This window comes from Balaenoptera musculus, chromosome 18, assembly GCF_009873245.2.
Source record: "Balaenoptera musculus isolate JJ_BM4_2016_0621 chromosome 18, mBalMus1.pri.v3, whole genome shotgun sequence".
Lineage (NCBI taxonomy): Eukaryota > Metazoa > Chordata > Mammalia > Artiodactyla > Balaenopteridae > Balaenoptera > Balaenoptera musculus.
The window spans coordinates 6,561,376-6,584,472 of NC_045802.1; the positions used below are offsets into that span (position 1 = coordinate 6,561,376).

The 23,097-nt window shown below is 40.9% G+C and overlaps 1 protein-coding gene across 7 annotated transcripts in view; it reads left to right on the plus strand.

The window, feature by feature from the left end:
- MTUS2 (microtubule associated scaffold protein 2) overlaps positions 1–23,097 on the plus strand; it is a 489,522-nt gene that overhangs the window by 348,214 nt on the left and 118,211 nt on the right. For all 7 annotated transcript variants that reach the window (XM_036831699.1, XM_036831696.1, XM_036831703.1 and 4 more), the window contains one exon: positions 11,269–11,367. In XM_036831699.1, the coding sequence (XP_036687594.1) occupies positions 11,269–11,367 (99 nt within the window). The remainder of the gene's footprint in view (positions 1–11,268; positions 11,368–23,097) is intronic.

Sequence of the window (23,097 nt, forward strand, 5' to 3'; positions counted from 1 at the left end):
TTTATTGAGTACTTACTGTACGCTTAGTCATACCCACCATTTCATTTCATCCTCACTTAAAAACCTTATGATGTGTAGGTACTATTCTTAAGCCTATTTTATAGATTAGGAAACTGTGAATTAGAGAGATCAAGTAGTTTTCCCAGGATAACAAAACGAGGAGATTTACGGGTTGGGTGTAAGCCCCGGCATCCAGCTGCAAAGCCCGTACTTGCACCCGGTGCCGGTGCCGTTTTTTGTAGCCCTGACAGTGATGGGCCTCTTCACACAGCTGCTGTGACTAACATCACCCAGCAGAGAACCCACCTGCTTGGGCTGCCAGCATGCAGTGCTTCTGTGCCCATGACCTGGGAAAATACAACAACAAGGTTACAGGACCCTTTTCTTATTCATTGGCTACATCTTTTTAGGTTTCAAAAAACAAAGACACCTTGGATGTATTTCTGTCTCCACATGATTTTTGTTCCAATGAGTGGAATAACTTTATTAATAAGCCACTGTTAATTGAGAGTTTCTACCACATAGACTTTGGGTGGCAGAGGAAACAGGGAATGAGCTTTGAAGTTAGACCCACCAATAGCTGGGTGATTTTAATTCAGTTACTTGACTTCTCTAACCTTCGATTCCTTATTGGAAAAAGAAGAATGTGTAATTCTTGTCAGCCTGATTCAGTAATGATTTAATATACTAGCACTGCACTTATAATCCATAGGTTCTAAACAAATATTTATAATAATTAAGTTAATATTGTTAATAAGTACCATGTTTGCATGCTTAATAAGTGCCTGGCATTATGCTAAGCATTTTTAATATTTGCCTGGTGCAGTTGGAGATCGTGGAGGGCTAGAGACCAGGAAGGTGGGACTCGAGCAAACCCTCCTGTCTCATACCCCACCCTGCTGCCCCTGAACGTGCTGTACCTTTGCACATGATCCCATGCCTGTTGTGTCCTATCCTTCTTGGTGATTGTCCTGCATAGTTCACACCTCAGCTCAAACATAACATTCTTCGGTGAAGCCCTACCTGACTCTTCCTCTGAGCTCCCTGAGGAATCTTTATCCAGACCTCTGGGCTGGCACCTGCTGCATTATCTTGTCACTACTTATTTACATGTCCCACTAGTTGGTGAATTTCTGGACATAAGGATTTTGTCTTTCACCTTGGACTCTCCAACAGCTAATACCCCATCGAGTACTGTGGACCCACCCAATAAATACATGATGAACGAATGAATAAGGGAATGGTTTGGATTTTTCAAGGAATGAATAGTTCAGAAAATAAGAAAGGGATGATACAGCCTGTGGAATAAAACTACAGGGAACTAACGTGTGGGCACTTATTTAATACTAAGTAGACCATATTTATATGGGGAAAACGTTAGCTGTGAAAAGCACGATTTTATTGTGTTCTTGAATTAATGTGAAAGTAAATTATTGGATGGAATGAGACAAATAATCCCAGACCATTTCTTTCATTTGGGCTTACCTAGCTAAAAGTGCCACAATGAATAAAGCCCCAGTATGTATTTGGGTAGTTTCAAAAATACAAAGTACTTTTTGCACCACGACTTACTTATTCACATTTTCTCAGTGCCTAATAGATCACGCAGTGTCTTGATTCCCCAGAACTGGATTATTTTCCTCCCACAGATCCGTCATATGCAGAGCTTTACTCATTTTTCTTCTAAGAGTGTGTAAGGTGATTTCTCATTACTCACTTAGGATGTGCCTGTTGGTTAGGTGGGGAGAGAGAGGTACTGCAGAAGAAATGAAAAAGAGAAAGAAAACAAGAAGAGGTTTCAAAATGTCAGGAGTTTACCTAATCTCAAGGTTGACTTCATTTTCCACAGAGGAAGAACATGATTAGTTAGTAATGATAACCAACTCCATTTATTTACAAATATTTACTGAGTGGGCGATTTTCATGTGATACATTGTCTAATGGGGAACATGGACAGGTAAAGGCCTTTCAACCTATAGTGCAATAAGGTTGTAGCCACAGAGCATATTAGCAGCATCCAGAGACCTCTAGGTTGAGGTCTGGAGGATGAGTTGGAGCAGAGTTCACTGGAGAGAAGAGAAGGTAGGAGGTGGTGCAGAGTTCTGCAAGAGAAGTGACAGTGATCTGAATTAAGGAGTTGCAGCGACTACGAAAAAAAGAGGTGGACTACATTTAAGAGAGATACAAGATGTATGTTTCACAGGATTTGGCATTTTATTGCATATGAAAAGTAAGAATGAGGGAGGAGATAAGGATGCGATCAACATTACTGGCTCGGGCAAAAGACACATCTACCGAGACAGAGAAAATAGGACTGAGAGGAAGTTTTGTTAGGTGACAGAGAGTTCAGTGTTGGGAGTACTGAGTGTCATGTGCACCAGGAGAGATCCAAAAAGAGATATTTATATATAGGTTGTATATATAAATATACACACACAAATAATAGGAGTTCCATAAAAACAAAACAGAGAAATCAGAGGGGAGGAAATTATCAAAGCAACCTTTCAAGAAAATTTCCCAGAACTGTAGGACTAGAAGAGCCTACCAAATGCCCAGCATAATGAATGAAAAAAGACCCACACAAGGCACATCGTGAAATTTCACAACACTGGGGAAGAAAAGAGGTACCAAGAGAGTAAACAGATCACATGCAAAAGGTTAAAATTTAGAGTGGCATCAGACTTTTCATTAGCAAACCTGGAAGCTAAAAGAGAAATGCCTTCACAGTTCTGGGGGAAATGATTGCCACGTCGGAATCCTGTATGAAGCCAAACAGTCAACTGTAAGAAGAAATTTTCAGCCATGGAAGATGTCAAATAATTTATTTCTCATGTACATTTCTCTGGAAACTCAAAAAAAAAGTACTTTACCAAAATAAGGAAGCAGACCAAGAAAAAGGAATACATGAGAGGTTCAGAAAAAAGGGATCCAATATGGGAAGGAGACAAAGGTATTTCGCGGAATGATGACGAAGGGAGATTCTGGGATGACAGCTGCGCAACAGTGCAAGAAGTTATGAGTCCAGAAGAAAATGAAGAATTGAAGCCTCCAGGGAAACAAAAATGAAACCTTTTACATAATTGTGAGAGGAGAGTTGTGACTGATAAAGAGTTCTGGGGAGAATTAGCAAAATGCGTAGATATAAACAATCTAAACAAACAACAACCAAGGCAACTATTAAATCCAGGGAAAACAAAAGGTCATACAAGTAAGGAAATTGCTCAGTTGTGAATAATATTTATGTAATTGTAACAAAATGAACAATGAATTTTGACTTAAACAAAAATTATCGTACACCTGTATTGAAGAGGGAGGTAGTGCCTATAGAGAGCCTATAGAGAGAAAAATTGTCATTTTCTGTAGTAGAGAGCTATTAAAATGTCTAAAATGTAAGTATCAAGAACTAGCAGTATATGGGACATCCCTGGTGGCGCAGTGGTTAATAATCCACCTGCCAATGCAGGGAACACGGGTTCAATCCCTGGTCCGGGAAGATTCCACATGCTGTGGAGCAACTGGGCCCGTGCGCCACAACTACTAAGCTTGTGCTCTAGAGCCTGTGAGCCACAACTACTGAGCCCGCGTGCTGCAACTACTGAAGCCCACACGCCTAGAGCCTGTGCTCCATAACAAGAGAAGCCACCGCAACGAGAAGCCCACGCACTGCAACGAAGAGTAGCCCCCACTCCCCGCAACTAGAGAAAGCCCGCACGCAGCAACAAAGACCCAGTGCAGCCAAAAATAAATAAATAAAATAAATAAACATTAAAAAAAAAGAACTAGCAGTATAGACATGTTACTTACATATATGGAGATAAATACTAGGAAAAACAGCTTAAAAAGTTGAAGTGATGATTATGAATTAGGCATATGGAGGATGGGACAAGATACTGCTGTTTTTTGTTTTGCCATGTGGAATAGTCTTTTAGAAAGGTACAGATGTAGAACTATGATTTTAAAAAAATAGGTTAAAAAAATGAATGCAAAAGATGAAAAGAAAACAATAGGAGAATTGCTGGACTGGGTTGTGGCCTCAGTTACGGCTATCGACTGTAAACTTGGCGATTATAAAGCTTTTAAACAGATAATATTTTCCCCCCAAACCCACTTCTTCATTCTTTTATCCTTACCTTTTCCTAACAATCTTCAGAATTAAATCATCCCTGCTTTTATCCCAGGAAATAATTAGGTCTCTGTTGTGAGTCTGATTTTTTTGAAGGTCTCTATTTGAGGACAGAGACCTCCTTTATTTTACTTTAAATTTCCAGCTGCAAGGTCTGCCCTCATGCGTGCAGTAAATGGAGTTGAATTGGAATGAACCTTAAATAGGTTAAATCCAGCGTTTTCTTGAGTGTATTCAGATTGTTCCCTCATTAACTCCATTCTCCACCAACATCAGATATTCCTGTTGATTTTTTTAAAGCAGCTAAAACCTGTTTCCTTCTTTTATCCCTGCAAGCCCTCCTGAATCCTCTCTTACGCACTCTCTCTCTCATTTATAACTCATCCAGGTTCCTCTTTTATTTGATGTATTCGTATCTAGATAACATTTCCTTTCTTCACCCTATTCAACCCCTATAAATCTTCCCTTGAAATGTTCCCTCATTCTGTTTGTCTCATAAGTGACATCAGAATCCCTACTTCCTGATTACATCATTCATTTTTTCCTAATCACCTCCTCCAGTTCCATTGCCTGATGATCATAACACTCATTGTTGCCATGTTTACCTGTCATTTTTCTTCTTGCTCCCCTTCATCTTCCTAACATGACTTTTCATGTTGTCTGGGTGGGGTCTGTAGAGCTGGGGGAAGAATTAGCCCCGTTACCTGTGCTTTCACAGGTGGATGGAGTGAGAAGGTTAGATGGTTGGGGGATAAAGTCAGTTATTGTGCATATTTCTTTATCCTTTTTTTCTTATCTTTTCTTACTTTTCCCAAGATTGATTTGCACGGATTTGTGGCCTATTGTGGGTGAGGTTAAGAGCCTCTGCAAATTCCCTTTGATTTTTTTTGATGTGCTTATTTCTTTTTATGAAAAAAAGTATATAGCATTCTTCTAACCGTTATCTTGAATCGAATTTTTCTTTCCATTTTGATTTGCTCAGTGCGGATCCTGACTTAGCCATTGACATTTGTCATCATAATAAATAATGTGTGAGAATAAATGTGTGAGAATGTGTGAGAATAAATGTGTGAGAATGTGTGAGAATAAATGTGTGTTGTTTTTAACCACCGAGATCATGGTAATTTGTTCCAGTGGCAAACCAGAAACTCATACAGAAGGGCTTCAGAGAGGGGAGGAGCTGAATTTGAGGATGATGAGGTGGGCCAAGCAGCTGAGGGAGAGACTGAGCCCTCCAGACTACGAGACAGCACGGTGGGAGCACAGAGCATCGTAGGGGACCACGGTGTCACAGCAGGGGACGCGCAGCAGAGGAAGTGCGATCCTGGAGCTTGCTTGTTCCACGACACAGAATTGGGGCTTCCTACTGAAGACCGGGGAAAGATTGGGAAAGCTTTTAAAAGTAAAATCACGTAATTTGAAAGGTCATTCTGGCAGCTGTAAGGAGGGTGAGTTGACTGAAGATGAAGAATGTAAGACACAGACTGAGAAATCACTTAGGAGACTTTCCTAGTTGTCCCAGCAAGAAATGAGGAGGACTTAGCTAAGGGAAACCGTGAGGATGGATAAAGGGGCAGAATTAGAGAGACTTAGCAACCGATGAGATTTGGGAGGATAATAAGGAAGAGGACTCACTAGCTTCTGGTTTCAGTGACTAGGGGGACAGTTGACCAGGAAAGAAAATATTGGAAGAGGAGTGGATTGGAGAGGAAGATGATTAGCTCCATTTAGGGTGTGATGATCTGGTCATCCAGTAGGTAAGTGGTCATGTCTAGTTGACACCTAGAAACGGGTCTGGATCTCAGGAGAGGTGTCTGGGCCCATCTGGATTGGAAATAACAGATTTTTATAGTCATCAGTGGGTATAATTCGGTGGTACAAGCATGCTGAGTGGACAGGCTCACCCAGAAGAGCGGACTGGAGAAGGTCGAGGGAGAATCCTGGGGCAGCTTTACTAGGCGTACGGGAAGGACTGAGGGAGAGTGGCCAGAGGGGCAGCAGGAAAACCGTGAGACCAAAACTGGCATTGCTAGGTACTCTGGGATCTTACAGAGTAAAACGAAAGCTGATGGTATACTCAAAAAACATTTAAGCTGAGTCCAGATTGCAAGAAAACTGCAAAGACAACTATAAGTCTTGACTAATTGCCCTAATTTTCTGTGCCATCAAGAGCTCCCAGAACCACACAGGAATTCTCCGGGCAGCACTGTGTTCCTAGGGGGAAGGGTCGTGAAACTTTCGATCAAAGTTATTCTTGTAGAATTGGTTGCACTAGGCTGGTTTCTTCCTTCCTCATCCTTTCAGAGAGCTGATAGATTATTTTCATTTTGGTTTTGGTTTCATGCCTTTTTTTATTATAAAAGTAATGTGTGTGCTCATCATTAAAAGTGGAGATAATGCAGAAGCATATTAAAATAAAAAGTAAAATTCCCTTGATCCTACGTCTCAGAAGTAACCATTATTAAAAATATTTAAAAACTAGTAAATGGCCTTTCAGTTATTTTTATATATTTACAACTATAATACAGGTAACATTTTTGTGTCATAAAAATGGGATAATACCGTGCATACTGTTCAACAACTAGCTTTTTAACTTATTTCTCATGGACCTCCTTCCATGCCAGTATAATATAGAACAACCTCATTCTTTTTAATGTGGCATAGTGCTACATCGTATGGATATACAGTAGTTTATTTAATCATACCCCTGTGTGCGTTTTTGGTTATTTATACATCTCTATTGTTGTGAATAATGTATGAAATGTCTTTGAATGTACATCTTTTCACACTTGTAGAAGTATTCCAAAGAGAGATCTGTAGAAGCAGAATTGCTGGGTCAAGTCTATCAGTGTTTAAATTTTTGATGGAAGCTGCCAGATAGCAGTCCATGAAGGCTGGATGGAAACTATGGAGACCCTGAATAAATACTTATGTTTAGTTTCCCCTTAAAGTGTTGTGTTTAGCACACTCTTTGGCTAACTCTTCTCTTCTGAGTTCCTAGGAGTCTGGCTGACCTTCTGTGTTTGTTGAAACCTAAAATCTGAGCAGAGAGAGGGAATAGAAGAGTGAGATGAACCGTAAGTGGGATACGCTGCAGGGTGGGTGTGGCTTCAGTGGAGTGGAGTCAGGGCTGGGCTTTCAGGACCCCGCCGGTCCAGCCTTCTGTAACCCTCAAGTGCCTGGACATGACCTGCCTTGAAAAGAGCCCGGTGGGAGATGGGCGGACAGTGGGGCATAGACTGAATGGCCACGCTGTCCAGGGCAGGGTGTGTCCTCTGGTTGAAGTTTATGTCCTAGTGGGGAAGGTGGACAGTAAACAAACAGATGTGTGGATGTTTTGGGCGGTGACAAGTGCTGTGAAGAAGAGTGAAGCAGGTGAGGGGCAGAGTGGCAGGTGGCAGGAGGGCTGTTTTACCCGGAGTGTCAGGCACGGCCTCCCTGAAGATTGCCATCTGTGCAGAGACCTGAAAGAGCAGATGAGTGAACCAAGCCTAAGGTCTCGGGGAAGCATATTCCACGCAGAAGGAGCTCAAGCTAACGTGACCAGAATGGGAGGAAGTACAGCAAGTCTGAGCACCAGCAAGGCTGGCAGTGTGGCTGGAGTGTGTGAGCAGGTGCAGAGGGGTGTTTGTGTGTGTGTGTGTTTGTGTGTGTGTGGGTTCTCCAGAGACACAGAACCAGTAGGAGATACATATGTATATACGTAACATATTTTATATAGGAAAATAATATATATTTATGTATTAATACATTTATAATACAGAATATCCTATTATATTTATTATGAATAGTATATATATACTATTACATATATACTTTATATAATATATTTTAATATATTATATATTTTATTTATAATAAATATATAAATATATTTTAAAAATATATAGATTTTAATATATTTTTATATATTATATATTTTTTAAATATATAAAATATATAAATAAAAATATATTTATTATATATTTTAAATATGTAATTATGTCTATACTTTATATATACTCATATATAGTATATATATAATTACAGAATATAGTATATATAGAGTATATATATAGTATAGTATAGTATATAGTATATATATTATAGAATATAGAATACATGTATATAAAAAGAGATTTATTGTGAGGAATTGGCTCACGTGATTATGGAGGCTGAGAAGTCTCAAGACCTGCTGGCAGTGAGCCCATGGTGTAGGTTCCAGTCCTAGGGCAGGAGAAGACCGATGTCCCAGATCAACCAGTGAGGCAGCTGAAGTTCCTTCTTACCCAACCTTCTGTTCTACTCAGGCCTTCAACAGATTGCATGAGGCCTCCTCACACTGGGGAGGGCAGTCTGCTTTACTCAGTCTACCAGTTCAAATGTTACTCTCACCTAGAATAAGGTATGACCAAACGTCTGGGCAACCGTAGCCCCGTCAGGCTGACACATAAAATGAACTACCACAGGTGTCTGATGTAGCGTGGGGACCAGCGCTTCTGGGCTGTGCTGGTCACTGGCCCACAGTCAGTCCGTGAGCCCTTGAAATATGACCGGTGCTGGACACTGAAGTGATGTTCAGCATGTTGGGTTAAATAAAACATATTATTACAGGTAATCTCACTGTACTTTGCACTTTTTACATGTTGTTGGTAGAAAATTTGAAATTACGTAAGTGGCTCACATTGTATTTCTGTTGGGTAGCGCTGGTCTGTAGGGCCTTGTAGGAGTCTGCATTTCACTCTGAGTATCTTGGGAGGTGAGTGGAGGGTTTTGAGATTGGGAATGACTTGCTCTAACTTGGGTTTGAAGTTAATTCACCTGCTGCCCTGGGGGCATATGCAGTAGAGGGGCGGCGGGGGTGGTGGCAGCAGAGCCGGTGGGAGGCCTTGGCGGAGGAGGAAGGGGCGATGGTGACCTGGGCTCTGCAGGGGCAGCGGGGAGGGGGAAGAAGTGGTCAGACCTGGGAGATGTTCGCCGAGGAGCTCCAGCAAGCTTTGCTGATGACTGAACGGGGGCCGGGAGCCAAACAAGGGGACTCCTGTGTGTTCGGCCTGAGCGCGGTGAGTGAAGGGTGGAGCCGTTGGCTGAGATGGGAGAGGCTCGGGGTATGTTCACTAAACGCGTGAAGCACCTTTTCTGAGAGTAGGAAGAAAAAAAGTAGTGGCTAGACATGCAAAAGGGAAGTCAGACCTTAGAAGAGGTAAATCAACAAGACTCGAACGGTTTGTCCAAAGGCGGTAAAACAGAGGAGGTGCTCACAGGTGTGTGGGAGGAACCGCAGGAGACAGGCGGACAAGCGTAGAGAGGGGTGAGGCAGGTCCGATGGTGTCGGGAGAAGCAGTGGCCCAGTCAGGCCAGAAAAGGAGAGAGGAGGGACAGAGAGGTTGGCTCCAGATACCTGCCTCCCTCTCCAAAGCCTGGAAGTGATCTCTCCCCAGTCATCCACACACACACACAGACACGCACACACACTTGCATGCACACTTACATATAAATGATCTGTAATAGTGCTTTTAAAGCTGTAAGGGAAAAGTTGACATATTTGAACATTTAAAAATTTTTAAACTACTGTACAAGGAAAGGTACTCTAAATAAGCTGTAAAAAGTGAAAGGCTGGAAAATATAATTTGTATAGCAGGCAAAGGATTAATATCCAGCATAAATGAAGAGTTCTTACACATCAGTAAGAAAAATGGGCAGAGGGTTTAATTAGGCGATTTTCAAATAAAGAAATGCACATGACCAATTTGAAAAGATTCTAAGTGCCTGGCAAAAATTGAAATGATGAGACTTCAGTGTCGGTAGGGCATGGGGCGTGTGGGAAGAACTGGCCTTACGCACTTGGTTGGGAGTGTAACTTTAGTAGCTTTTCGCGGAGGACAATTGGGCTGTGTCTGGTAATATTGCAAATGAGCAGGATCTTAATCCAGCAAAAGCGTATCTGTGCATTCATCCTGTAAAGATACTGGTACGTGTGTACAAAGAAACAAGTAGAAGAATGTTTATTGTAGCACATTTAGCTATTTTAATCGCTAACACTTGCAAACAATCTAAATGTTCGTCAACAGGAGGATGGGTAAATTATGGTACATCTTTGCCCATTAATATGATGTGGCATTTTTTAAAAGACCTATGAATACACTGATACGAAAAAGATCTTCAAAAGTGTGGGTAGGTAAAAAGAAATTGCAGTATGGGATGCCTTTAGCTAATTAATAGCTGTATTTGTATTTGGGTAGATATACTTATAAATACCTAGAAGAAGGTCTGGAAGAGTAAACGCCAGATTGCTAGCTGGTTACCTCTGGAAGAGGAGTAAGGATGCAGGGCATGGGGCAAAGTGGGAAGTTTGTGTTCCGCTTCTAAGAAACCATCACCATCACGAGGGGTTATTTCTGAAACGACATAGTAAACTGTGCTGAGGCGGAGACGGGTCTAGGTACACCCAGGTCGACGTTATTCCTCTGATCTTCCATCCATCATTCTTGGACTTTCTGATGAAGGGGATGTGAAGGGGAGGGTCTGTGCCCAGCACACAAGGGAGAAACGGTGCTGTGTCCTGGGTGCCTGGTCTTAGACATGGCCCGAGCTCAGGCTGTCCCGTGCTGCTGCAGCCGGCTCTGCCGGCAGGTTCTACAAAGGCTCAGCTGCAGCAGAGAGAGAGCTCAGAGGCTGTCCAGGTCACCTCGGTGGACCAGCTGCGTGGAAATTAATTAGAGGCAGACTGTGTCCCCCGCGGCTCGACTCTCATGATGCTGGAGTCGTTAGCAGTTAGATTCGGCTACAGCTTCCTTCTCCATGTAATGAAAATTTGTTGTGGCAGAAGGAGGCAGGCAGACTGAGGACAGCACAATTTTAATTCCCAGATAGTTTGTCAGGGTCCTTGGGGTGCGGTGACCTCCAGAGATAGGGGTGGTTTTCATCAAATCAGAGACAGCAGTGTACTTATTATTCCTCTGACCACTCAAAACGAAATTCCCTCTGCTATAAACAAGTGTGTCATTCCTGAAGCACAGGGGGTGGTGACCATAGCAACAAATCACCCAAATATTATTTTGTTCTCTGTGCCTTTTGTTAAGCCTCCCTTTCCACAAACAATTTGTGTTTGTTTCAATTGTAAAGAGCTCTCTTTGTTTCTTTTTCTCTTTTTAAACTATATATAGGAACAAAGAAAGAAGTACAAAAAGATCAAGATGCTAATAAACCTGCAGTTTCATCTCCTAAGAGAACAGCGGCTTCAACCACCAAGCTTCATTCGCCAGGTATTTAAGAAATGTGCACTGTTATCTGTGGAGACTTGAACTTGGAATTTATTTTGTTCAAATGTCATTAATGGAGCAGTGCCAGCCCATGTGGTGTGCGTGATCGTTCCAGGGCTTGACATACATGTATGGATGTGTTCTGACTCTAGCTGAAATGAACCAGCTGTTGGCATCATTTTGTCTTAAAACACAAAATGTTATGCTACGTTTAAGTGGTAGAATCTTCTCCGTGTAGGAGTATCTGCTATTCCAACAGAATATAAAATAATTCATAATTGAAAAATAGACTTTGGAGATCTAACTTCAAGAGATAATATTTCCCCAAAAGAAGAAAAACAGAGAAATGGTAGATATCAAATACTTGTTATTTTGTTTATTTACATCCTGATATGAATAAGCTACATAATATCACATGAAAGTTGAAAATTGTTTATTAAGAAAACTCATACTGTAAGGTATCAACCCCTTTGCAGAATAGAGTGCAATATAACCTCAGAACATTTTCTTTAAGCACAAAAATAGTAGCAGTAATAGCAGCTAATGTTTGAGTTCTTACTGTATACCATGTACAGTCCTAAGCTCTTTAGATATATTCATTTATTTAAGGCCCACAATAACTGGGAGACAGGTACTACTATTGCCTCTCCCTTTACATGTGAGGAAATTGAGGTACAGAGATTTTTGTTAATTTGCCCAGAGTCACAGGAAATAAGTAGTAGAGTATTGGTTTGAATGCAGGCACTCTGAATCCCAAAACTGCACTCTTAGTTGCCACACTGTTAACCAGAATGCTTGGAGAATAGTGAACTTTTTAATATTTCTGGTAAATTAAAAATGTATAGGAAGTAATCCAAAGCCACACACGAGAGGGTCAGGAGACAAAACCTGTCACCAATCGAAAGTTCGCATGCATGATGCACAGTGAGGCCAAACAAACGGAAATTTCGGAGTTTGGAGTAGAGAAAGGTTTATTGCAGGGCCATGCAAGGAGATGGGTGGCTTGTACCCACAAACCCCGAACTGCTCAAAGGGTTTCAGCAAAGCATTTTTAAAGGCAAGGTAAGGGAGGGGCGTGGTTAGTTGTTGCAAACTTCTTTGTGTCGAAATCCTTTGTTCTTGCAGCTGTGCATGTAGGTCAGGTTAGGCTGTTCCTGTAAACCTCCAACAAGACAAATGCTTCTCTCTGTTCTGCAACTTTTTTTCTCTATAAGAATGACCTTCTTAAAGGTCAGAGCCTTGAGAATAGGCTATCCTGTATATTTCAGGCTATAGGCAACATTCTTTTACAAAAGGTGCAGAGCCACCATGACTAAGCACAGGCAGCAAAGCAAAAGAAACAGATCTAATATGGAGTCAGATACAAGCCCAGTGCCTAAAGAGGGTGGGAGATGAGAGCGGAGAACCCTTCATAAATCTGGAATTTCTGAAGGGCAGCCCCCTCACTAGACAAATTAGGAAGGGAAAGAAGCTCACCCTGCAGGAGGAGTCTGGCCTATTGTGCTTTGGCTCTGAGAGGAGGTGGGAAGGGAACCAGTCCTCCCTTAGGAAATCCTCACCTCAATCCGCCCTGCCTCAGTCAGGGAGCTGGAATGCCTGCTACCACTACAGTCTGAAAATTCAACTTAAAATGCTACAATACTTGTGTCCACTTGGTGAATAAAATGTGAAACTGCTACACACACAAGGAAATAAGCCACTGTGAGTGAGGTCCTTATATTGTAAGTAAATGGATAAATTGTGGTATTTATACAATGGAATTCTATTCACCAATAAAAGAGTAAAGATGTTTTACATTGTGTAATTTCAGACTTGGTTAAGTTAAACTATACATGTTAACATTTTTAGAATTACCAATAAAATAGAGTTCTGAACCAGTAGGGGGAAAAGTTGGAAACAGAGGTTAAGAAAAATTTAAATCTATATAAATGAAGGCAAAAGAGGGAGAAAGGAAAAAGAAAACAGAGAGAGGAAAAGAGAGGAAAGAAGGAAGGGAGGAGGTAGGGATATGGGAGAAATTGAAAGAATAAAATAAGGTATTAGAAATGAATTCAGGGACTTCCCTGGTGGCGCAGTGGTTAAGAATCCTCCTGCCAATGCAGGGGACACGGGTTCCAGCCCTGGTCCGGGAAGATCCCACATGCCACGGAGCAACTAAGCCCGTGCACCACAACTACTGAGCCTGTGCTCTAGAGCCTGCGAGCCACAACTACTGAGCCCGCATCCACAACTACTGAAGCCTGCACGCCTAGAGCCTGTGCTCCGCAGCAAGAGAAGCCACCGCAATGAGAAGCCCACACACCGCAACGAAGAGTAGCCGCCGCTCGCTGCAACTAGAGAAAGCCCACGTGCAGCAACACAGCCAAAAATAAACTAATTAATTTAAAAAAAAAGAAATGAATTTAAAGATGTCATAATGAATGTACACGAACTAAACTCTTAGACTAAATCACAGATTTAGATTACCAGACTGGATTCATTTATTGAACAGTGACACAGTATTTATTAAGTGCACATTGTATGATGTAAAATCTAGCTTTAGACTGTTTTACAAAGCACACACCTAAAATATAAGAATACTAAGGAATTCCCTGGTGGTCCAGTGGTTAGGGCTCCACACTTCCATTGCAGGGATCTTAGTTCCTCAACGGGTTCAATCCCTGGTCAGGGAACTAAGATCCCTCATGACACGTGGCAAAAAAAAAAAAAAAAAAAAAATCCTAAAAGGTTGAAAATAAAAGGACTGAAATATTTATGCCAAGAAAATACGAAACAAAAAAAGTGTGTGGTATTTTGTATTGAAACATCTTTATTGCGGTATAATTAATAAAGATTAAACTACACATGTTGAAAGTGTACAGTTTGGTGAGTTTCGACATATGTATGCACATGTGAAGCCAAGACGACAAACATGTCCACCATCCCCTGGAGTTTCCTGGTACCCCTTTGTCATCCTCTCCACCTAGCCCTTTGCACCCACACGCTAATCCCCACTCTGTCCCTGAAGATTAGTTTGGATTTGCTAAAGGTTGATACAGATGTAATCATATAATATATACTCTACCTTTATCTGGCTTCTTTTACTCAGCATGGCTTTTTTGAGATCTAGCCACGTGGCAATAGTCCGTTCCTTTTTATTGGTGAATAGAATTCCACTGTGTAAATACCACAGTTTATCCGTTTACCTATTGAGAGACTTCGGGGGTTTTTCCCCAAGGATTTGGCTATTATAAATGAAGCTACTATGCACATTTGTACAAGTCTTAATATGGCCTTCTGTTTTTATTCCTCTTGGCAAATAGCTAGGAGTGGAATGCCTGAGTCATATGGTAGCTATGTGTTTAACTTTTTAAAACTGTTTAAAAGTTTTCCAAACTGTTTTCCGAAGTGGTTTTACCATTTTATATTCCCATCGGTGGTGTCTCAGAGATCCAGTTTCTCCACATCCTTGCCAACCCTTGGTATGGTCAGTTTTTTTAATAGTATACATTATAGTAGGTACACAGTGGTATCTCGTGGTTTTAATTTGCATTTCCCTAATAACTAATGATGTTATAATGCTGAGCATCTTTTTGTTTATTTGACATCTGTGTATATTCTTTGATAAAATACATATTCCAATCTTTCGTCATTTGGGGTTTTTTGGTCTTCTTTTTATTGAATTTTGAGAGTTTTTATATATTCTGGATACAGTTTTTTCAGCTATGTGATTTGCAACTTTTTCTCCACAATTTGTGGCTTGTTTTGCTTCTCTTAACAATGTCTTTTGAAGATGAGATGTTCTTAATTTTCATGAAGTCCAATTCATAATTTTTTTCTTTTATGGACCCTATTGTGAGTGTTATCTAAAAAAATCTTTGCATAACCCAAGGTCACAAAAATTCTCTCCTATATTTTATTCTAAAAAGATTTATAGTTATAGGTTTTATGTTTAAGTCTATGATCCATTTAATTTAATTTTTGTATATAGTGTGAGGTATGGCTTGACTCTCTTTCTGCAGAAGGATATACAATTGATTTCTACTCTGACCATTATTATTTCTCTTCTGCTTACACTGGATTTAATTAGTTAATGTCATTAATTTGAAGTCTTTCTGCTTTTCTAATGTGCACCTAGTACAGTAAATTTTCCTCTATATACTGCTTTTAGCTATATAATCTACAAATTTTGATACATTGGGTTTTCATCTTCATTGAGTTCACAATATTTTCAAGTTTCCCTTTTTGATTTCTTATGTCCCCATGATTATTTAGAAATGTGTTTTTTTAGTTTGCAAATATTTGGGACTTTCCAGAGATCTTTCTGATTTTATTTCTAATTTAATTCCATTGTGGTTGGAGAATATACTTTGGATGACTTGAATCCTTTCAAATTTATTGAGACTTTGTCTTATGACCCACACCAAGGGCTGTCTTGGTGAATCTCTCATATGTGCTTAAAAAGAATGCCTTTTCTGCCGTTTCTGTGTGGAATATTCTACAGTGTCATAGGTCAAGTTTGTTGATAGCATTGTTCAAGTATTCTGTAGCCTTACTGATTTTCTGTCTACTGTTCTATCAGTAATTGAGAGAAGGTTATTGAAATCTCAGCGTATAATTGTGGACTTGTCTTTCTCCTTTCAGGTCTATCATCATTTTGCTTTGTGTATTTTGAAGCTCTGCTATTAGGTGCATAAATGTTTAGGATTGTTTATCATTTTGATGAATTTCCCACTATCATTATGAAATGACCCTCTATCCCTGGTAATATTCTTTTCCCTGAAATCTACTTTATTCAATATTAATAGTGCCACTCAGCTTTCTATTCATTTCAGCATGGAATACCTCTTTCCATACTTCTCCTTTTCATCTATTTGTCTCTTTATATTTAAGTTGGTTTTTTATAGGCAGTTTGTCATTGGCTCTTCCATTTTTATCCAATCTCAAATCTCTACCTTTGATGTACATTTAATGTTATTGGTTTGATTGGGAGTAAATCTACCATCTTGCTATTATTTTCTATTCATCCCACATATTCTTTTTTCCCCCTATTTTACTGCCTTCTTTCACATTACTTATTTTTTATGATTCCGTTCCTCCCCTTGGTTGATGTATTAGCTACCTATATCTTGTTGTCGTGTTATTTTAGTGGTGGTTTTAAGGTTCAGAGTCTACATCTTTAACTTTACACATTCTAGGTTCAAGTGGTATTATATCACTTCACATATAGCGTAAGAGTTACAACAGTATGCTGCCATCTCTCTCCTCCTGGCATTTGTGCTACTGTTAGCAAACATTTTCCTTCTACGTATGTTCTGTGTATAAACCCACACTACATTGTTATTTTTGATTATCAGCACTCAGTTTTCTTCTTAAGCAAAAGTCTTTTAGATTTACTCAGTGAGTTCTCACTGCTGGTGCTCTTCATTCCTTTATGTGGATCCAGATTTCTATCTGGTATCATCTTTCTTCTCCCCGAAGGATTTCCTTTAAAATTTCTTATAGTGGAGGTTTCCTGGTGATAAAATCTTCCTGGTTTTGTTTACCTTCATTTTTGAGAGATACTTTTATTTCGTTCAGAATTCAAGTTGGCATTATTTTTTTCTTGAGGTATTTAAAGATGTTGTTCCACTGTCTTTTGGTTTGAATGGTTCCCAGTTTAAAATGGACTGTCATCCTTATCTTTATTTCTCTGTGCCTATGTGTCTTTTTCTTCTCTGACTGCTTTAAAGATGTTCTCTTTATCACTGGTTTGGAGCAAATTGATTACACTATACCTTGGTGGCATTTTCTTTGTGGTATTGTTTTTTTGTGCTTGAATTTTCTTGAGATTCTTTGATCTGTGGGTATGTAGGTTTCATCAGATTTGAAAAATTTTGCCCATTATTTCTTCAAAAATTTTCCACCCTAACAGCCTCATCTCCAGGGACTCCAATTATGCATATGTTAGGCCCCTGGTAGTTGCCCCACTCCTGTCCAAACTGATACTCTGTTCATTTCTTTCAGTCTTTTTTCTCTGTGTGTTTAATTTTGGCTAGTTTCTCCTGCTATATGTTGGCTAATCTTTTCCTTTCCCTTTTCTTTTTAAAAAATAACACCCAATTATTAGTTCTATACTTCACAGTTCCACAGGTCAGACATCCAGGTGTGGCTTCATTGGGTTCTCTGTTCAGCGTATCACAAGGTTGAAATCATGGTATCAGCTAGGCTGAGTTCTTGAATAGAGGCTCTGGAGAAGAATCCACTTTCAAGTGCATTCAAGTTGTTGGTAGAACCACTTCACTGTAGTTGTGGGACTGAGGTCTCTATTTCCTTGCTGGCTGGCTGTAGGGGCGCTTTTAGCTCTTAGGGCCCCCTCATTCCTTGCCATGCAGCTCCCTCCATCTTCAAAGCAGTAATGGGGTGTTGAATGCTTCTCAGGCCTCAAATCTCTGACTTCCCACTCTGCAACCAGTTGGAGAAAACTCTTCTTTTAACAGGCTCACCTGATTAGGTCAGGCTCACCAAGGGTAATCTCCCCCTTTGTATATAATGTTACATAATCGTCATATTCACAGATTCCACTCACACTCAAGGGCGTTTTGCAGGTCAGCTCAGGGTGCTATAACAAATACCATACTGGTGGCTTAAACAACAGAAATGTATTTCTCACAGTTCTGGAGCCTGGGAGGTCCAAGATCAAAGTACTGGCTGATTTGGCTACTGGTGAGGACCCTCTTCCTGGTTTGCAGATGGATGCCTTCTTGCTGTGTCATCATGTGGGGGAAAGAGGTCATCTCTCTCGTGTCTCATCTCTTAAGACCGCTAATCCCATTCATGAAGGCTTCACCCTCATGACCTAATTACTTCCCAAAAGCACCACCTAAGAATACCATCATATTGGAAATTAGAGATTTAACATGAATTTTGGGAGAACCCAAACATTCCGTTCAAAGCAGCAGGATATGTATGCAAGGGAGCAGAATGCTCGAGTCCAGATTACCACAGGGGAATTTCACGCCAGCTTTGGTGAGTAGAAACCTATGTAATGGATAATGGACAGACCTGGGGACACAGTATTTCGTTCCAGCCTCCCCTCCTTGCTTCCTTCATCCCTCTCTGAGGGTGACTCTCCTTTCTTCAGATTACTGGGTACCAAAGAAGAAAGTGAGCTGGACCAGTGGTGCCTATATCAGGCCTTGAACCTTCAACTGTCATCTGGATGACGAGTGGCTGGTGAAGTTGAGGTGTGCTCCTCTCCCCTGCTGATCTGTAGATTGGCTGAGGACGGTCACTGTATTTTATGTCATCAATCCCATCCCCAAAACAAAACAAGCCATAACAACAAAATTCCCCTGACCTGCGTATTTCTGACCCACTTCTCTCCCCACCTTTGTAGCCAGGCTTGGGAAAGAGTCTTCCATGATCCCCGTCTTTGTCCCTTTGCTTACAAGGGACTCCTCCCCTCGCTGCCGGCTAGCCCCACACCCCACCCCACCCCGCCCATTCCACTGCCCTGCAAAGGCCACAAGTGACCTCCTGGTTATTAAGTCTAAGTGGACATGTCCTGTTCCTTATCATAGCTCTGTGGCATTTGGCATTATTGATCACTCCCTTCCTGAAACTTTCCTTCCTTCAACTCTGTGACACCAATTCCTACTGGCTCTCTTCCTGCATCTGAAAATGCTTACACTGAGTTGCCTTCACTAGAAACTCTTCTGCAAATTCTAAAGGTTGCCAGGTTGCTTGGCCCAAAAGAATAGACTGAACCAGGTTCAAATCCTGCCTCAGTAGCTCACGTGATATATGACTTTGGACAAATAACATAACTTCTCTGAGTCTCAGCTGCTTCTTTGGTAAAATAGGAATTATGTCTATGCTGCACGTCATGGGGAAGGTGAGTGATAACACATGTAAAGCACCAACATATCAGACCTATTACCCTTCCATGACTCTAAGCTTCTTGATAACAGAAACCATATTTTAAAGAGACACAGGACATTCTAAGGCAGCTGTTTTGACACTGGCATTTTGATAAAATGGCAGCAAAATGCCCCCAGTCCCCATGTCCGAATGGTTCTATCAAAACATTCTGATTGAGTTTTTTTGTTAGCTGAACTGTAATTCACATACTGTGAATTTCATCTTTTTAAAATGTACATTTCAGTGGTTTTTAGTATATTCACAAAATTGTGCAGCTGTCACCACTACTTCCAGAACATTTTCATTTACCCCCAAAAGAAACCCACACCCCTCAGCAGTCATTCCCCATCCGCTGCTTTCCCCAGCCCCTGACAGCCACTAGTCTACTTTATGTTTCAGGGATTTGCCTATACTGGACATTTCATATAAGTGGAATCATATAGTATGTGGCCTTTTCTATCAGTTTCTTTCATTTAGCATGTTTTCGAGGTTCATCCATGTCAAAACATGGATCAATATTTCATTCCTGATTTTGTCTAAATAATATTCCATTACATGGATATATCATCTTTTGTTTATCCACTCATCGGTTGATGGGCATTTGAGTTGTTTCCAACATTTGGCTACTATGGGTAATGCTGCTATGAAAATCCATGTTATTAATCTTTTCTTATGCAGTGTCTAATCTACTCTTAATCCCATCCAGTGTATTTTTCATCTCAGACATTTGAGGTTTTAATCTCTAGAATTTTTATTTAGGTCATTTTTTTTGTCTTCTTTGTTTCTACTTGACATATTCGATCGTTCCTCCAGCTTCTTGATATATGGCATATAGTTATAATAACTGTTAATCATAGGTGTCATTTCTTGGCGGGCTTCAATTGATTGCATTTCCGCCCAATTATGGGTTGCACATCCCTGCTTATTTGCATGCCTGAGAATTTTTTTAGCTGACAGACATTGTGAATTTTTCCTTTTTGGGTACTGGATTTTTTTTAATCCTGTAAATATTCTTAAGCTTTGTTCTTGGGTGAAACTATGTGACTTGGAAAGAGTTTGAGCATCTTGGGTCTTTCTCATCAGCCTTGTTACATGGTCCCGACTAGCGATCAGTCTAAGGCTGATTTTATCACAGCACCAGGGCATGACCCTCCCAGGTGTTCTGATGCCCCGGGAATTGCGAGGTTTTCCACTCCACCAGTGGGAACAAGAACTAATCCTGGCCTCCTGTGAGCTCTTGGGAGTGTTCCCTCTAATCCTGCTTGGAGTGCTTTCCCTGGCCTTGGACACTGGCCTCACAGGCTGCACTGATCAGACTTGTCCAGATACTCGAGGGGTCCCTCTGTGTGTCTCTGTCTGTCTCTGTCCTCTTGATTACTCTGACCTGTAACCTCTGACCTCTGAACTTCCCGAGCCCCCAGCTCCACCTTCCCCACTTGGGGAAGCCACCAGGCTCCCCGTGGGTTTCCTGACTCTCTGTGCCATGGCCTGGAAGGGCACCCAGGCCATAGGGTCAGGTGACTGTAGGGATTGTAGGGGGCACCTCATTTGTTTTCTGACTCTGGGGATCACTGTGCTTCATTTCCTAACATTAATGTCTTGAAATCCACTGACATATATTTTGGTCAAGTGTTTTGGGTAGTTTCAGATGAGAAGGGAGATCCCATCCTTACTTCATCTTGGCCAGAAGTAGCTATAATTTTTAATATAAAAATTAAGCAATTGCTAGAACACTATTAAACCACGATTTTTCACCCTCAAAGAAAGGAGGCATTCAGATTTACCTTCATAAATGGCACTTGTACTTCTGGTAAATAATAAGAAATTTCCTGAAGATGAGAATATTTTACGTCAATTTTTGTCTAGAGCGTGGATTATAGTAACAGATTTTTCATAGTTGGCTTTGGAAACTCTGGTTGTAACATCCTTTTTTTTTTTTTTTTCTCTCTTTTTCTATACATCAAAATAGAAAAGTCTGCTCTTTCTTTGGAGTGGGAAAGGTAAGCCTCTTCTTTCTAGGGTACTTATTATATGGCTGGGCGCTGCCCAATTTAGTAATTCCTGCCCTCACCCGTGCTCGGAACTGGCCGGAAGGAAATTTCCTACCCTCATGCCATCTGCCCTTCACCTTTCCCCACCACTAACCAAGTCCAGGCAAACAAGTGCCAGTGCTAAGTAGAAGGTAGTGTGCCGCTGGGCAGATTTTTCTGAAATAAATTTAGATCAGTTTAAGAAAAATAAAGCTTGTCCAGGACCACAAAAAATTTGGCCTGGGGTGCTCCCTGGGGTGTCATGCTGGTGCCAGGCTGCAAGAAACGGACTCCCTCTCTGTTAGGATGTGGACCAAACTCATGAAGTGCTTTTCCTTAAGCTGGAGGGCTATCAAAGTTGTGTCCTTTCATTCTTTTCTTTCTTGTCTACAAGTGTTAAGGTCATGGGCCTTCTCTGAGATTATAAATATGCAGGTCCCAATGCTGCACTGTTTGCTTGTTATCATGTCAGTTAAGCTTCCAGCTTTAAAATTAAACCAGGCTTTTCCATCCATTAGAATCCTCTGGATAGTGACCAGATGGCTGCAGATGAATTTTTAATGTTCTCTTTCCATTTTGAAGGGTCGTGTTCTTGCTGGCGCTCAGCCTTTGCACGCAAACTGTTTGCATTCACCTTTGTAAGAATATAAGGTTACTCGCTCTTTCCTCTGGGTCGTCAGCTGTCACTGGGACCATCATAGATTCTCTCTGCGCCTAATCAGAGTAATGCAACCAGTAGGATGTGATTGGGGCAAGACTGAGATAATGGGAGAATGTTCTAGATTTAGGGTATGCCCCCAAACCCGTGAGATCTGTCAGAGATGTTGCAGAGTGGATCAGCAGTGCGCTTGAGTGGTGAGAGCCCCGGCGAGGAATCAGAATACCAGAAACCCAGACGCGGCCGGGCCCCTCCTGACACTTGCTTGCCTACCGGCAAGGGCAGGACCTCGTTCCTTTGCATGTTCACTGGGCCGTGCATGTGTCATTCACAGAGCAGGTGCTCGGTAAAAGTCGTCAGATATTTTGGTCCCCACAAAACACCTGACATGAAGTGCACATGTGAAATTGTCTCTGTCTGAAGGTCACCGCAAGACACTGGTCTAGGTATTTCTGTTCATATATTTCACATTGAGCACTTGCATTGGGGATAAGCCTCATTAACAGTTGGGAAGTTTACAAGCGTCAGAGAGTAAAAAACTAGTACTTTTACTCTTTCATTTCATTTAACGACTCCCAAACCATCACTAAGCCCCATTTTGAAGGTCTGTGTTTGTATTTTTGTTGTTGTTGTTTTGTTTGTTTTTTGAATTTTATTTATTTTTTTAAAAAACAGGTTCTTCTTAGTTATCTATTTTATACATATTAGTGTTTATATATCAATCCCAATTTTCCAATTCATCCCACCAGCCCACCCCTCACTTCACTCCTTGGTGTCCATACGTTTGTTCTCTACATCTGTGTCTGTATTTCTGCCTTGCAAACCGGTTCATCTGTACCATTTTTCTAGATTCCAAATATATGTGTTAATATTCGATATTTGTTTTTCTCTTTCTGACTTACTTCACTTTGTATGACAGTCTCTAGGTCCATCCACGTCTCTACAAATGACCCAATTTCGTTCCTTTTTATGGCTGAGTAATATTCCATTGTATATATGTACCACAACTTCTTTATCCATTTGTCTGTCGATGGGCATTTAGGTTGCTTCCATGACCTGGCTACTGTAAATAGTGCTGCAGTGAACATTGGGGTGCATGTGTCTTTTTGAATTATGGTTTTCTCTGGGTATATGCCCAGTAGCGGGATTGCTGGGTCATATGGT